Below are 15,218 nucleotides of genomic sequence, written 5' to 3' on the forward strand. Positions count from 1 at the left end.
AATTTGATTATATTAGTTTTTGACTGTAATCACATGATATCCATTGACTGTAATGTGATTATATTACAATCTTATATTATAGTGATTTATTACAAAACAAACACTGTAATATAATTTAATTGAACACATTACAGAAAATATGTTCTCACTTCCCTCACAACAAAGATTACCTTAATATTCGTTTTTACAGAAGGTTTGAACAGTCTTCATCCTCTTATTAAATAAAATGATTCATCCAACTATTGAATTGAACTAATACAATAAGCATGGAAAAGAATTTAAATAAAGATTTAAATTCAAAATATGATGTATATATATATATATATATATATATAATAAAATCGGTGTCATTTTCTCCCATGTAACTAAAACCCTAACTCAAAATGCTGTCATTTGAACAAAGCAAGAAGAAAAAAAAAACCCAGACCAATCAAAATGATGTCGTTTTAATCGACTGAAAGGAAAAATAAAAATGGAGAGACCCTCCAATTGAAGGGTCAATTGCAACCATAGCTTTGAGAGCTACTTTTATATATAGTATTATATATTATTATATGTATATTATTGAGATTACCCTAATCATTTACAATTTACACTTATAATTGCTTATAAGTACTCCTCCTCAATATTGTTGTTTTCTTCATTTTGATAAAAAGGCAAATACTGAGAAAATAATAAAAAAATCAGATAAGTATATGTAGACCAGAATAGTGATGGTTGGACAATTAAACGGAATAAGCTGATTTTGTATAGAGGACTACGCAAAGCATCTAAATTAAAGAACGGTTAAAGGCACATTTTCTACCCATTAAACAAATCAAAGGTCTTGGATTACATTTGCTAATATTCTATTACTACGTTTGAGTTGACTAATAATTAATGGTGTGAAAGAAGATAATGATGATGAGACGTTAATTACATATAACATTTGTGTATAAAAGAAAAGAGAGAGAGAGATAAGGTATAATCAATTTAAAAACATAAGGGAAACTATACTTTATGTAAAAGAGTGAAAGAAAGAATAAAAGGATGGGAATAGCTACTGTTCTGAAGATACCAATTTGGATTCCATGCTTTTGGTTTTTTAACCAATAACAAGAAGAATAGAACCAAAACAAAAAAAAAAGAAGAAACAAAATGCAATGGAATGTTAAAAGGGTTCCATCAAACGGACTAAGACAAGAGACTTTTTCAGTGAATGGAGGAGACTCCCACTACACAAGAACAATTGTTGGGAACGATGTGGAAAATTGGATGAAAGAATTAAATCGCTTTCGTGTTTGTGTTTTCTGGCAGTTCCTAAAGAATCGAATTACACAATGACAAAGACTTGTATAGATTGAGTCTTGATCGCAATTCTAAAATTTGCATGTGTTTAGGCATGGGGAATTCGATTCTCTTGGCTTTCTAGATTGATTTTCGCATATATATGTTTGCCCATTAAGTTAATTCTCCCAACAAATCATGGAGTAATCAACTTTTGAAAATTAAACCTTTGAATCCATTCAAAATGCCTTCCATGACAGGAAAGAGTGAGGAAAGGATTTCTTTTGACTTTATGGCAGCTAAATTCAAAATAAAATGTTTTATCTGCCATTTTTCCTTCCACTTCATCCGTGGAGTTCTTTTTTTCCCCACCGATCATCATGTGTTGTGTAATAAACGTACATATGCGCGTACAAAGATACCCAAATCCACTCAAAATGGAAAAAGGGGTGTCGGATTAGTCAGACTCATCCGGAACTTTGTGTAAAGTCCACAAAAGCTGAATAAGCCGAAGCTAGTGACCTACCCAACCCAAAAGAAAGTTCGACCTTGTATCCATTTGTCAACTTAATATGCTTAAGTCGTTATCAACAACAATGAATTCAAACGACAAGCCAAATAAAATAAATACAAAATTTGACATAAAATTTTTTTTCCTTTAAACTGGTTTTTTCCTTTCGAATTTCCTTATTTTTGGTATGAATTCAATGGCAAATACAAAAGGGTTGAGCCAATTTGTGCTCGAGAATATTATAATGAATGCTTAAATTCAAATATTATTAAGACACACAAATAAATCAAACATTCAAAACATGAATATATTTAGGACTTTAGTAACTGAATGTGTTCCACAACTTGTTTGGATTTTGCCCACATGCTTGACTTTGTCCATTAGAGCGGGGAGAAAAACGAAGTTAGAAAGAAAAAAAAATGGAAGGATTCTAGAAGTTGGATAATTTTCTAAAGTCAAATTCAGCGTCGTTACAATGAGAAAGGACAGGGAAAGAAACACCTACCTATGCTACTTGTTAGGGACTAGGGTAGTGCAGAAAATGACCAGGTGGTTTGACAATTCTTACTAGATATATGGAAGAGTTAGCCGAAGAAATCAATGGGGTGGTGGCGCAGTTGGCTAGCGCGTAGGTCTCATAGCTTCTGAGTTATCCTGAGGTCGAGAGTTCGAGCCTCTCTCACCCCACTTTTTTAAGTATGAAAATCATAACTGACAGCCCAACTTGGATAGTATGAAGTTATTCTCTCTTACTAGCTCGCCAACCTGCTGATTTACACAAACTCGTTGCTCCAGTATAAAAATTGACAGACATTAAGCTTATAAGGAAAAAAAACAAATGGCTAAGAACAAATAATCTGGTATCAGATATTAAGATCTTGCTAGTAAGACTTTGCACTATCAATTAAGCTCAAATAGCATTGCACAAACTTGTTTTCTTAATTGACATTTTCTCTCTTTCCACTTTCTAATCATATTTGTGCTACCAGAATGCTAGGCAATATTTAAATTCAATGTAGGAGAGAAACTGCTTGCCTTACAGTTTACTTATGGGATGTTTTGCCGAAACTGGTAGTTGCTTTTATAAAAGAAGCTAAATTTGTATATGTTTTTACTGTGGTGACATGATCAGATTTGGAATATCTACTCTCAGAGAACAAACCAGCCACAACCATTTGCACCCGAGAACAAAAACTCAAATATGAACTTCTGCATCTAGAGAAATCATAGTATATTGATACAAAACAGAGGAGAGATTGAGATACCATTCATCATTACCCAAAAACTCTTGATGAACATCTCTTGGCAATTGATCACTTAAGTTTTAAACATACTGCAACACTGATCAAAATTAATGCCAGTCTACTATTCCTCCAAATGTTGTAGAGCCCACCCCTTCCCATACTTCACCAGAGCCTACTTCCTCACTGTCAACACCTTCCATGTCACAGTCCCACCAGCCACAACCATTTGCATCTGCTAGGCAGGGAGCAAAAAATCAAGAATCTAATAGAACTTCACCCGTAAAGAACTTAAAATGAAAAAAGGAAAATGAAAGAGAACAAAAGCTTCATAGAACTTCACCAGATAATGTATTATGATTAATTCTTGAAGAAATCTTAGGAAATAATTATGCTTACAGTGATTATAATGGGGTTTTGGTTTCTTGTTGCTTAGAGAACACTCCCTTCTTCCTCTTTTCTTTGGTTTTGGTGGATCATCTCCCAAAACTAGAAAAGGCCTTCGTGTTCTGTGCTCTTCAACTAAACCTGGTAATCCACACAATTCAAGTTCATAACCCCTAATGTAAAACATCATAATCAACTGAAAAATGTAAGATTAACCCAAGCTCATCAACTTTCATATTTAGCAGTCAGAGATGTTACAACTACAACAGAAAATCTATATAGGGTGCAAACTTACCATCCGTTATTTGACAAGAAAATGGTAAAATATGTAATACACTAACAATTGACATCTTTAGCTAATTAAGCCATCCTTTATGTTTCGTCTAACTTCTACTTCATGTTCATTTCACTTGCAAATGCTCCCCAGACTTGTTATAAGCTTTCTGTCTTTCTGAGCCAATATACATGACATTGACCTGTGTCTGGATAGTTCATTAAAGAAGAATTGCTTGACCATGTCTATATATTTGAGGTTGACATTTCTAACATTTAAAACCAAGACACCAGAAAAAGCATAGTTTTTCATAATTGGTGTCCACTTTTCCTCAAGCAAACTTAGAAACAAAAAAACAAAAGCATTCGATACCTTCAAATGGATTCTGTCTTTTTCTTGAAGTTTCTTCTTTTTCTTCTTCTTCACCAACACCACCTGAACTTACCATACAATCTACTTTCTCAGTGCTATCTTGCTTAAACTGCTCAAAAACAACTTTGTCAATAACATCTTTTTTCTCTGTTTCCTCTTCTTTCTTGCTCTCATTCTGCTTATTAACAGAGTCCCCTTCTTTCCGAAGCAATAGCGATGAGAAAGGCCTTGATTTCTCCTATCAAGAATTGGGTTATTTTCAATTTGAACTAAGTAAGCTAAAAAAATATATTAAAAATCTTGGCTGCCAGGAAATTCTAAGTAATCAAGTATTAAAGAAAACATTTTCTCCACAAAATTCAGAGGCTCAAAAATGAAAGTTACAAAAGGGCAAAACATTACCTGTACGGTTTTGGGAATTCCAGAACTTCTGGGAAGCTTTCGGTTCAGGAAATCTGATAATGACGTAAACTTCTTCGAATCTTTGTTACGCGAATCCTCTTTTAATTCCTCAGAGCTAATTTCATACAGAGTTTTAACCCAAACCAAAAAAAATCACCAAACTCCAAAACAAAAATAGATCAAGAGAGACGAGGGCAAGCGACATTATGATCGGTTTACTTACAAATTGGAAGAGCGTGAGAGGAAGGTTGAAGCAATAGTGTACTGCCCGAAGACCCTTGTCGGAGTTTGCTTTGAATTCATTTCCTTTTTCTTGTTCTTCACTTCTTCAACCGCTGCTTATATCTTTTCTTTTTTCTGCTTCGATTTTTAGAATTTGATCTCCATTTTTGAAAAATCGAGGTCTGTTTTTCTAGTTTTGGTCAGTAACTAAATTTTTTGCTTCAATTTTATCTTTTTATGGGTTTGGGCGCCAAGTTTTTTGGAAGTTTTCACTTTTCAAAAAATTTTTTGCACCCGCTGGAAACAAGCAAGATGCAGTTTATGGGTTGAGACTTGAGATTTGATTTCGGTAATCTCTCCTACGTCTCAAACATTTTATTTGTGTTCATTTTAATCCTTAATCTTTAAAGTATTGTTCTGTGACTCCTTACATTAACTTATTGAAGTAAATGCAATTCAGTTTTTTTTTTGGTTTTAGGGAATGCAGATCTACACACAATAGGTCAATAATCAATGAGCAATGGCAACTAAAGCTAAATGGCAGGTTCAAATCTAATTTTACAAACTAGGAATCTTTTCTTCGATATTCAAAAGGCAGCACATAAATAATCCAAATGAGAGCAGAGAAGCGCATAGCGCGTGGAATCGGGTGTTCCACGTCATTATGATGTGTTACAATGGCGGGCGAGGGGCCTTATTCTTGCTGAGAGAAATGAGATTAGGGCTAAAGTTAGCACATAGCGGATGCATGAAGAATTGATAACAGGTTAGTTACAGACATGAGTGATCAATCTTCGGAACAACTCCTCATTTCAAAGGTAAAAGCAAAGAAGTTTGAGTCGATCACGCAAAAAGAAATGGAAGCTTTGTGTTCTGACTCAAATATACTTGAATTTAACATTCCAGTTTAGTTGGAGAAACATCAGAAGGCATGATCAAGGCACTACTGCTGCAGCTGTCATAAAGAGCGGCATAAAATGCTAAAATGGCTCAAGTAATCATAAAATACTATGAAATTCCTGACCATCTGCTATCTTTAGGGCCTAATCCCAATCCTTCAATAAGTTTCAATTACTGCAAATATATATATACAAAAAAAAAACCCTCTCAATCATTAAATATGCCGTGATTATCGAGTTGGGAATTGGGTGGATGGATGGAAATTGAGGTGGCAGATTTCTTCTATGAACAATTTGACAATGGTTGTACAATGATACAATGGCCAGCAAGGTCTTATTGCTGGATAAGGCGAAAAGTTACATACATAGCACAGATGCATGTGATTTGATAACAGACAACTTTAAGAACCACAATAGTCTTTCATTGAAATGATCAATACTAAGACTTGAGTGATCAATATTCAGTGCAACACAGCTAAACTGCTAAAGGCAACAATTTTAACCTTCTACCCTCTCAAGTAAAGTATTAGTTGAATATAGTATACTCCAATCTAAAGTAACAGAAGCCACTTTCTAGAAGATCAGCTTCTCTTTGCTTCTACTGGTTTTCTAAGACAGCATATTTAGTTAACAAATTGAAAGGTTTGGTTTCTCACACAAAATCAAGAAATGGTGTCACACTCCAAATTGGTAGTACTTGGATTAAGATACCACTTCTACAACTATAGTATACCACGCTAGCAAATATTCCCACCAAACATGTTGTATATATATGTCACAAGCAATAATTTTATCACAGCATACTATGGAAATTCTTGTCTATCAACTATCTTTAGGCCTAATATCAATTCCTTCAATAATGAGGCCTTTCTTAGCGGTAGAATTATCAACCTCCCGTAACCTACAAACAGCTTTCCCATCATCTCCATGTTCATTGAAGAACTCACCCAACTTAACCTCCATCCACCCATCCCCTCTCTCACGAGAAAATTGAGGAATATTAGATGAAGGGTCCAGGAATACACGAAAAGTACGCCCAGCATCACTTTCTTCTAACTTGACATGCAGGTCTACAGGTTTTTTGTCAAATCCAGATCTAGATGTTGCAAATTTATAGACAAGGTAAGCTACATAAGCTGTCTTAGGAGACAAAATTTTAGTCTCTATCACCCCCTTCACATCCAGTGACCATACTTGTTTGAGCTCAGCAACTTCAGAGAACCTAAAAATGCAGTCACATATGCATTATTCATTGGAAATGACATTTTGATCCCTAAGACAGTATTATATAGCAACATAATTGTAAACTTTTGAAACAAATAAGAAGATAATAAAAGAGCAGACAAACCTAGACTGAGGCAGACACTTCCATCTCCATTTGGTAGGTGTGTTTACCTCAGCAATTGAAAGCCTTCGGGCCCCCATCATATAACATTTTTTCCCAGTTGCTTTGTCCAGTCCAAAGCTCTGCATAGTAGAATCAAGATGGTAAACATGCTAATATTATTTACATATGCAACAAAGGAAAGGGAGGATTAACTCAGGTAGAATACATAATTCAAATGGTTTGGGTTCATAAACGACAAGTTAGTTTCCTTGACTTATTAGCGATTAAGATCCAGTGAGAATCACAGAATAATAATTTATTGGAAAGGATAAAAGCTATGTTGTCCACCATATTTTATCTACTAAATTTTCTCAGCTGAACTAGTGTGACTTTCTTACTTATGCCATGCACATATCACACTCTGCATGTATTTCCTAAAATTAGGATTCTATAACATATATCTCTCATTCATAAATGGTCAAGTCAATGAAGATCTATGCATCATATGCAAATGATCAATTCTAGAAAAACACTCCTTATGAATTCCCAAGAACAAATGATTCATGTAGCAATTGTAATATATCCGACCCTGGAAAGAAAGGACCAACATTAAAGATGTTGTTAAATACATAAACCACTTACAGACACACACATCTTTGGGTGAAGGAGGGTAGGTCTGTCACCTCAGACCTTTTTCACACATAAGTGATGGGGATAAAACTAGATTTTCTTTGGCTAAGCAATACCAGGACGAAAAACGTTTTCACGCTATGTTCCCAATATACAAGGTGCATATTACTCCTTTTTGTGTACAAGTTTCCTACCATCAGCTCAAAGAAAGTGGAGGCAAACTATTTAAGTTAACTTTGTCTAATGGTTTTTATGTCATTAGTTTTAGCAGGCTTGTCCTTTCTCATAGTTCTCTTTCCTGATTGAATGAAATTTCAAACATCACAGACACTCATATGGACTGCCTAATTATTTGGGACTACTCGTGCCACCAAATCATTTGACAAAGCTTGACTATTGATTTTTCCATTTTCCAGGAAATTCCCAAGTTTCAAAATGGTAAAAGCGTACGGCAGCCTAAACAAGTGATGTTTCATCAAAAAAATTGTAGCAATCAAGTTCATGGACACAAGAAGAACTCTAAAGCTAAATTCTCCAATGCTCAACAAGTCAATCACCTTGTTAAATAAATGCCCAATAAATAGATTAATCTAATTTATACACTGTGGCTATTCTATTTTCATCTAAATAAAACGACCCAAATCTAAGTCAACCCATTTTATTGCAGAAATAAAAAATTGAAGAAAAACATACCATAAATTTTTTTTTAAAAAAAAATTACCATGGTGCCGTTGTTAATAAGAACCCCGCGATTGCAAAGATGGAAATAAAGCTGTGTCTTGGACATGGAAGCAGTCAACCGCTTGGACAAGGATGAGGATGCATTCGAAATGATCTCATAACAATCCGACGGCAGAAATTTGCCCCAAATGGTATCTGAATTAGCGGCTGATCTGAAGACGGGAGAGACAAGCTTTGATCTGCAAACATCGGTTGGGGATGTAAAGGAGAGTATGTAAGAAATGCACTCTTCTGGTAATACGCTGGTAATATCTGATTTCATTGTGTTTTGTTGCCCTCGTCTATTTCTCAGTACTCATTTCATTGCCAAATTTGCCAGGTGTTTCGCTGGTCTTAGTGTTTACCTCCGGATTATTCTTTTCGATCATTTTGGCTTTTCATCTCTTAATACAATCGATTTCTTCCTGACACGTACTCCATGGGTTTATTATTTCAATAAAAAAATTATATACACTGAAATGTTTAATTTAATAATAAATACGCGTATCTGATCTTATTTAATTCAAAAAATCAAGTTAAAATTTTTAATTTTGCTTTATTTTTTTATCATTTTATTGTGTATGTCTTTAAATTAAAGATTAAATGTTTAAATCGGGGTTAAACATTTTTTAATATTTCAATTATAATAATTAAGGATCAAATGTTTTCGATTTTTTACAATTAAATGTAAGTTGACAGATGGATGAAATATGTATCACACGTGACACAAAGTCGTATTGAAAATGTAATTATTATACGTCATGTTAAAAATTTAATTGTTACACATTATGTTAAAAATTTAATTATTACATGTCATGTTGAAAAATGTAGATATTATAAGTCATGTTAAAAATTTAATTGTTACATGTCATGTTAAAAAATATAATTATTACACGCTATGTTAAACATTTAATTGTTACATATTATGTTAAAAATTTAATTGTTACCCTCGATTTTAAAAATGTAATTGTTACACACCATGTTGAAAAATATAATTGTTACATGTCATATTAAAGATTTTGTTGTTACATGCCATGTTAAAAACTATAGTTGTTATAAGTCATAATGAAAAAGTTGTTACACACTACGTTATAATTTGATCTGTTTTGACTTAACAGAAAAGATTTTTTAATAAAACTATCTTTTTATATCTTACTCTCCCAAGTTAGCGTCCACATCGCTCGTGTCCTACATGTGTCAAATACCTTTCATCTTAACTCTTAATTGTAAGAAACTAAAAATATTTGGTACTTAATTGTTATAATTAAAATATTTGACCCTAAATTGACAAAAATCTAAAAACTTTAATCCCAAATTGAGCATTTATTTTAAATTAAAGGACTCTTTTTTTTATTTATAGATTTCTTTTTAAAGCTTTTTGAACATTTACTATTACAATTAAAAATCACGTACATGTGAGTATTTAGTTTAATAATATATATTATAAAAATTTAAAAAGTAAAATTCAAATATAAAATCCTTCTTAATTTTTTTTATATTTTAGTTTTTACCTTGACTCTCTTTTTATTATTTTGTATATTGTAACACGACAAGATTTCTTGTTAAAGTATTTTAGAAGTTTATTATTACAATAAAAAATTATGTACAGGTGACATTTAATTTAATGATAAGTGCAATTGACGTCGAGTAGAGACAACCAAAATTCCTAAAAAAATTTTAATGGTATATGTAATTTATTTTACCCAAGTTAAAAACTATAATCTCCACCCACCGCAAAAGTTAAATACAAATTTTTATATTATTATTTGAGTTTACTAATTTCTTCTAAAAATTCTGAATATATGATATGTCCATCAATCTATTTTCATTTTGAATTTTTAGCTTTATTTAACTATTTAAATTAGAAATTTTATGAATTTTATCACATGAATTTTGTCATTTTTATAACTTCTTTCTCTTAAATAAGACTAATGAAAAAGGCCCAAAATTGATGATGTGAACAAAAATACAAAGTTTATATATGTTGTATCGATCCATAAGAAAGTTGAATTCCTATTATTGAACCCAATTTATTTGGAGTGTTGTGCAAGCTCTTACAAACCTAAAAATGTAAGGGTCTGTTTTTTTGTGGGGCCAGGGTCGGCAAGGACTAAGGCTGCTAAGAAAATAATTAAATTAAGCATTTCCTTTTTAGAGCTTGAAGATAAAATTGGACATTTCGAGAGTAAAATGAGGCTAAAGTATGAACCTTGGGGAAGTACCCAATAAACAAAATAGCTAGCATTAAAATATCAGCCTAAGCCTACAAATCATGGATTATCTTTATCCGTATATCAACATCCAAAATATACGGACATAATTTTTTGATGTATTTGTTCATTATTCTTGGGGGTTGGTCGATTTATTCGATTTCAACCGACTACTGCACTTCCCTAAGTTTAGAAGGTTCTAATAGTTTGAACAAGTATACACAATTACCTTGCCACCCTCTTACTAATAGTTAGGGGTGAGTCAAATCAATGAACTAATTGAAATGAATACAATTTAGATAAAACAATTTAGTTACATCAAAATATTTAGTTCATTGGTTGGTGTATAATTTTCTTATTTAAAAAGTTGGTTTATTGGTTGGTGTATAATTTTCTTATCTAAAAAGTAGGGTTCAAATCCTCTTTTCCCAATTATAAAAAAAATAATAAAATGATTCGGTTCAATTAGTCCATTAAGTTTATTGATTCAAAAATTTTGATTTAATTGATCGATTTTCGATTTTAAAATTTTTAAATTGAACTGATAAAAAATAAACTAATATTTTATTTATATATATTATTTTTAAATTTATATAAATATATATATATATTTTCGCTAATAAATTTTATTCTATGAATGAAGTTTATAAATTTTAATATTATAATTTATAAAAAAAATGATAAAATTTTTATTCTTTTGGTTCAAAATCGAACCAATTAAATCAATTTGATGTTTAATTGATTCAATTTTCCCTGGTGTTTAGTCGATTCTGATTAATTCTCTAAAAATGTTTGATTTATTTAATATTTAAGTATGACAAACCAAACGGATGAAACTGTTTAATTGTTAACCCCTACTTATAGCTAATTTTTTTTTATCTCAAAGATTCATTGCTATGGCAGCTGCCCTCTTGTGTGTATAAACAAAGAAACAGGGAATAGAAAAGGTCCATCAATTCATGATTCTTTCTCTTTTTAGAATTTTACATATTAATTATTTTTTTAAAAATCACATATCCAGTAATTATATCCATATACTCAACAAAATGTAAAAAGTCATATGAAGTCAACTGCCTTTCAATTAAAATGGAAATTACTCGTAAGAATGGCCTTACAATTTTACGTTGTGTGGGGTTTCGATTTGGTGGTCTATTAAGTGTAAGGTTTTCATGTTACAGCTTATTATTTTATTTTTATTTTTTTGCTTTCTTAACCCTAACAGGAGTTGGATATTAAAAAAGATTGTGTTAAAAAAATGAATAAATAGATTGTGGAGTTTTGACTGAAGCAATCAGATTGTGCAGAGAGCCCCTGTACTCTACTTCTCTGAAGCATTATTATGCATTCCAATGGACTAACTTCTTTTGCTTGTACTGGGTTGGCCACATGATGACCGAATGTAAAAGCTGGACTAAATAGGATTTGGAAGAAAAACAGTTTTTAACTTTTTCTGTAAAAGCTGGAAATAAGATTTTAGGGTCTAAACTTGAAAATTGAAGTTTTAAATTGGATTTTCTGACAAATGTTTTAATGGAAAAGCTGGTAAACAAAAAAATTTGAAATAGACAAAAATATTTTTGTTAATTCTCCCCAATTGTTTTAATTTGATAACACTTTTTTTTTTTATAAGTTTTCCTTCAGCAAATATGCTCTATGAATTTCAAGCTTCATCAAATAATTAGTTAAAAGGAAATAGAAATGTAAGGTCGAGGGAAATGCTTTTCATTTGTTTTAAAAAAATTCCCTATCATATTTACTTTTTTTTTTAAGTTAATAAATGATTTCCATTAATAATGAAGAAAAGCAAAGGACATGTATATCAAAAATAGATCCTTCCTTTGTTAGGTCTAAGCGACGATGCTAGATCACCTGTGGATCATCTTGGATTAATGAATTTTAGATAATTTTAAGGTGTTCCATTTCTTGACGAATGGTTCATAATCTAAATCTTTTAGGATCGATACTTTTAAAGTGGTTCAAAGATTTTAAGTAAATACTTATCACTCACATTAAATTGAAAGATTGGATCGTAAAACTAAATCTGGATTAATTCTAAATTAGTAATCATTTGGAAACTATATAAAATATAAATTAGATGTTCGCAAATTGTATATCATTAAGTTATAAAAACAAGTTGCCTTTTTAATGATTTTTCGGTTAAGTTAAACTATTACTTACTTAAAGCATTTATATCCTATACAGATAACAAATAAATAAATAAAATACAATAAGTAAATTATAATGTGGATGTATGAATTTTTTTATAGTATTCATGTATTTAGTTTGATACATATTTTAATATAATTTAGATTGATGATAATAAGATATTATTGTTTTAATTGTTATTCTTTTAAAATCTTATAAGATCTAAATTTGATTTTGTATTGCACTGAATGTAGGGATGGTCTTAGGGTCGATCTTATGAAAACAAAAGACACGAACCAATTTGTGCCAAAATTTTTAAGTGGTACTTGGTATTTTGTTGGAAATGTGATCATGGAAAATATGATTTTTGGGTATATGATTGTTAAGAAGATAATTTTGCAGCATTTGGTATAACATGAAAAAATGATGATAGTAGGGGCATGTAGTATAAATTTATAAAATTACCCTTACATATAAAAATATATAATTGAATACTTACATTCTTTTTAATATAAATTTTTAAACTCACATTTCTTTTATAAAAATTGATTAAACTAAAAAATTATAAAATTATTTTTTAAAATGGTGAATACAAATATAAGAAAAAAAATGAAAATATCAAATAAAAGAAGAAAGATGATGAAATCCAAGGGGTGTTGAATAGTTGATTGTTGCTGGTTTAACAGTAAGCTATGGCCTTGCAAAGTAAAAAGATTAGATCCTCATTCCAAGCACACCATGAGAGCTAGAAAGAGAAGAACAGAGATGGGATTGACATTTACAAAGCTCTTTAGCCGACTTTTTGTCAAAAAGGAAATGCTTATTATGAAGGTAGGTCTTGATGCTATTAGTAAAACCATTATTTTATACAAGCTTAAGCTCGGTGTAAAAAAAAAAAAAAAAGCTAGGGCCACTAGTATGAAGATCGTTTTTGGAAAAAGATGAGAGAAGGTTAAATTATGTTAAGGACAATTTGAGGACAAAATTATAACTTTACCTTACTTTCCTTCCGTGAGAGAAGGGAATGATATTCTCCTTGCAATCACTTTACAATGAGAAGACTTTCGCGTGTTTTTTTGCAAACCAATGTTGTAAGCACATTACAATCAATTAAAATACAGGAAATCTTCTCTACTTACATCATACTAGACATCCCGGATCAACTTCAAATGGGTGATTTGTAATATTGAATTCAAGACTGCTTACTAGATGGTACTCATCCTTTATCTGTAATTAGTAATTCTTTATTCATCTTTAACTTTTATGAAAATTAAGAAAAATAATTTTACTATATATTAGATTTCATTTTTTATTTTGTAAAATTGATGTTTGCATAATTTTTACTGATGAAAAATAAAAACATAGAAAAAATTTAAATATTAACAGAAAAATTAAGTAATAAAAATTTTTTAAAAACAAAAACCTATCTTACCCTGCTATAGAAATATCCAAAAATGGGTTCAAAAACAAAGTTGTTCTCAACAAATCCAAGTTTCACATTAATCCCCCAAGTTTGCATGTTCCAACCTTCAGATCCTTCTTATGATCATGATTTTCCTCCGCTTGAGGAATTTACTGCGAAAGAATTTAAACATGCACCCAAAATCCCAACTCATTCCAAGTAGATGCAATGGGGACACCAACCAAAATTAGTGCAGCAGAAGCAACGCTGAATTGGCTAACATCAAATTCAATTGCTCATAACTCTCTGTTAAAAGGAATCAACCAAAATGCCAACATTATTCAGGACAAAATACAAAAGATAGAAGATAAGGTTGATGAAAATACCAAAGTTGCTAATGACATGATCAAACTTATCCTAAATAGACTCAAACAAGTCTCTAGAAAAGTTCCAGAACCAGGCATTCCATTTCAGCTGTGCAAAGAACAGAAAGAAATAGAAACGCAGAAGTTCAAGTCCCAAATCAAACTTCTCTAAGAAACCAAGAAAATTCCATCACCAGATAGAAATGATCCATTCAAATTGTCTACTCGTACCTTATCAACACCGAAAATAACTCTGATTCTTAGTAACTATTTGAAAAGGCTCAAGGAAAAAGACCAATAAAAGAAAAAATTGAGAATCCTCAACCAAAGCAGAGATCGGGAATCATCATCAAGGAACAAGAAGAACCAAAGACAATGATGATCAAATGTGAAAATTCTTTAACTTCTTTTCTCAAAAAATATACAAAAGACCCCATCCCACATATCTTTTCTGCCTAGAGAATTTTAGAGACCAAACCTCACCCACTTCAGCCTCTTCTGAAACTTCAAAATACTCTTCAGAGGAAGGATCATCTTTCGGAGAAGAATAATTCTTGCTAGAATGCAATAAACCTCAGTTTATGGCAAGTAGTTCAAGAATAAAAGTTGAAGAAATAGATGTGGATGAAGACACTACACCGTCCTATATTCCTAGAGGATCGGCGATACCATCCATTTCAAAATTGATATTTACCATTGATGACATTCCGCCAACAAAATGGCCAAAAAAGTTTTAAGAATTCCACTCATGGTTGGAAACTAAAAGGTTGTCAAAAGATAGCCATTATACTATTCTGATGGAATTCGTGTCTAGATTTACAAGGACATTGAGGAATTAGAAAAAC

General features: G+C 31.4%; 2 protein-coding genes and 1 non-coding gene across 4 annotated transcripts; 1 reads left to right on the top strand and 2 right to left on the bottom strand.

Annotated features, from left to right (window-relative positions):
• Positions 2,380-2,464, top strand: TRNAM-CAU. Its single transcript is given in 2 exon segments — positions 2,380-2,417; positions 2,429-2,464. It is a non-coding gene; the product is annotated as a tRNA-Met (tRNA).
• LOC18602755 lies at positions 2,968-5,134 on the bottom strand. Of its 2 annotated transcripts, none has more exons than XM_018120298.1 (5): positions 4,677-5,134; positions 4,454-4,568; positions 4,052-4,160; positions 3,418-3,546; positions 2,968-3,253 (listed from the first exon to the last, which is right to left on the bottom strand). In XM_018120298.1, the coding sequence occupies exons 1-5, from the start codon at positions 4,754-4,756 to the stop codon at positions 3,129-3,131; spliced, it is 558 nt and encodes a 185-aa protein (XP_017975787.1). In that variant the 5' UTR covers positions 4,757-5,134; the 3' UTR covers positions 2,968-3,128. The 2 variants fall into 2 exon arrangements, with proteins under 2 accessions (XP_017975787.1, XP_007034410.2); XM_007034348.2 differs by having other exon boundaries at positions 4,052-4,289; positions 4,677-5,132.
• On the bottom strand, positions 6,127-8,664 carry LOC18602756 (putative F-box protein PP2-B12). The gene is made up of 3 exons (XM_018120297.1): positions 8,253-8,664; positions 6,923-7,041; positions 6,127-6,796 (listed from the first exon to the last, which is right to left on the bottom strand). Exons 1-3 carry the CDS (start codon positions 8,532-8,534, stop codon positions 6,397-6,399), a joined length of 801 nt encoding a protein of 266 aa, XP_017975786.1. The 5' UTR covers positions 8,535-8,664; the 3' UTR covers positions 6,127-6,396.

This window comes from Theobroma cacao, chromosome 4, assembly GCF_000208745.1.
Source record: "Theobroma cacao cultivar B97-61/B2 chromosome 4, Criollo_cocoa_genome_V2, whole genome shotgun sequence".
Classification (NCBI taxonomy): Eukaryota; Viridiplantae; Streptophyta; class Magnoliopsida; order Malvales; family Malvaceae; genus Theobroma; species Theobroma cacao.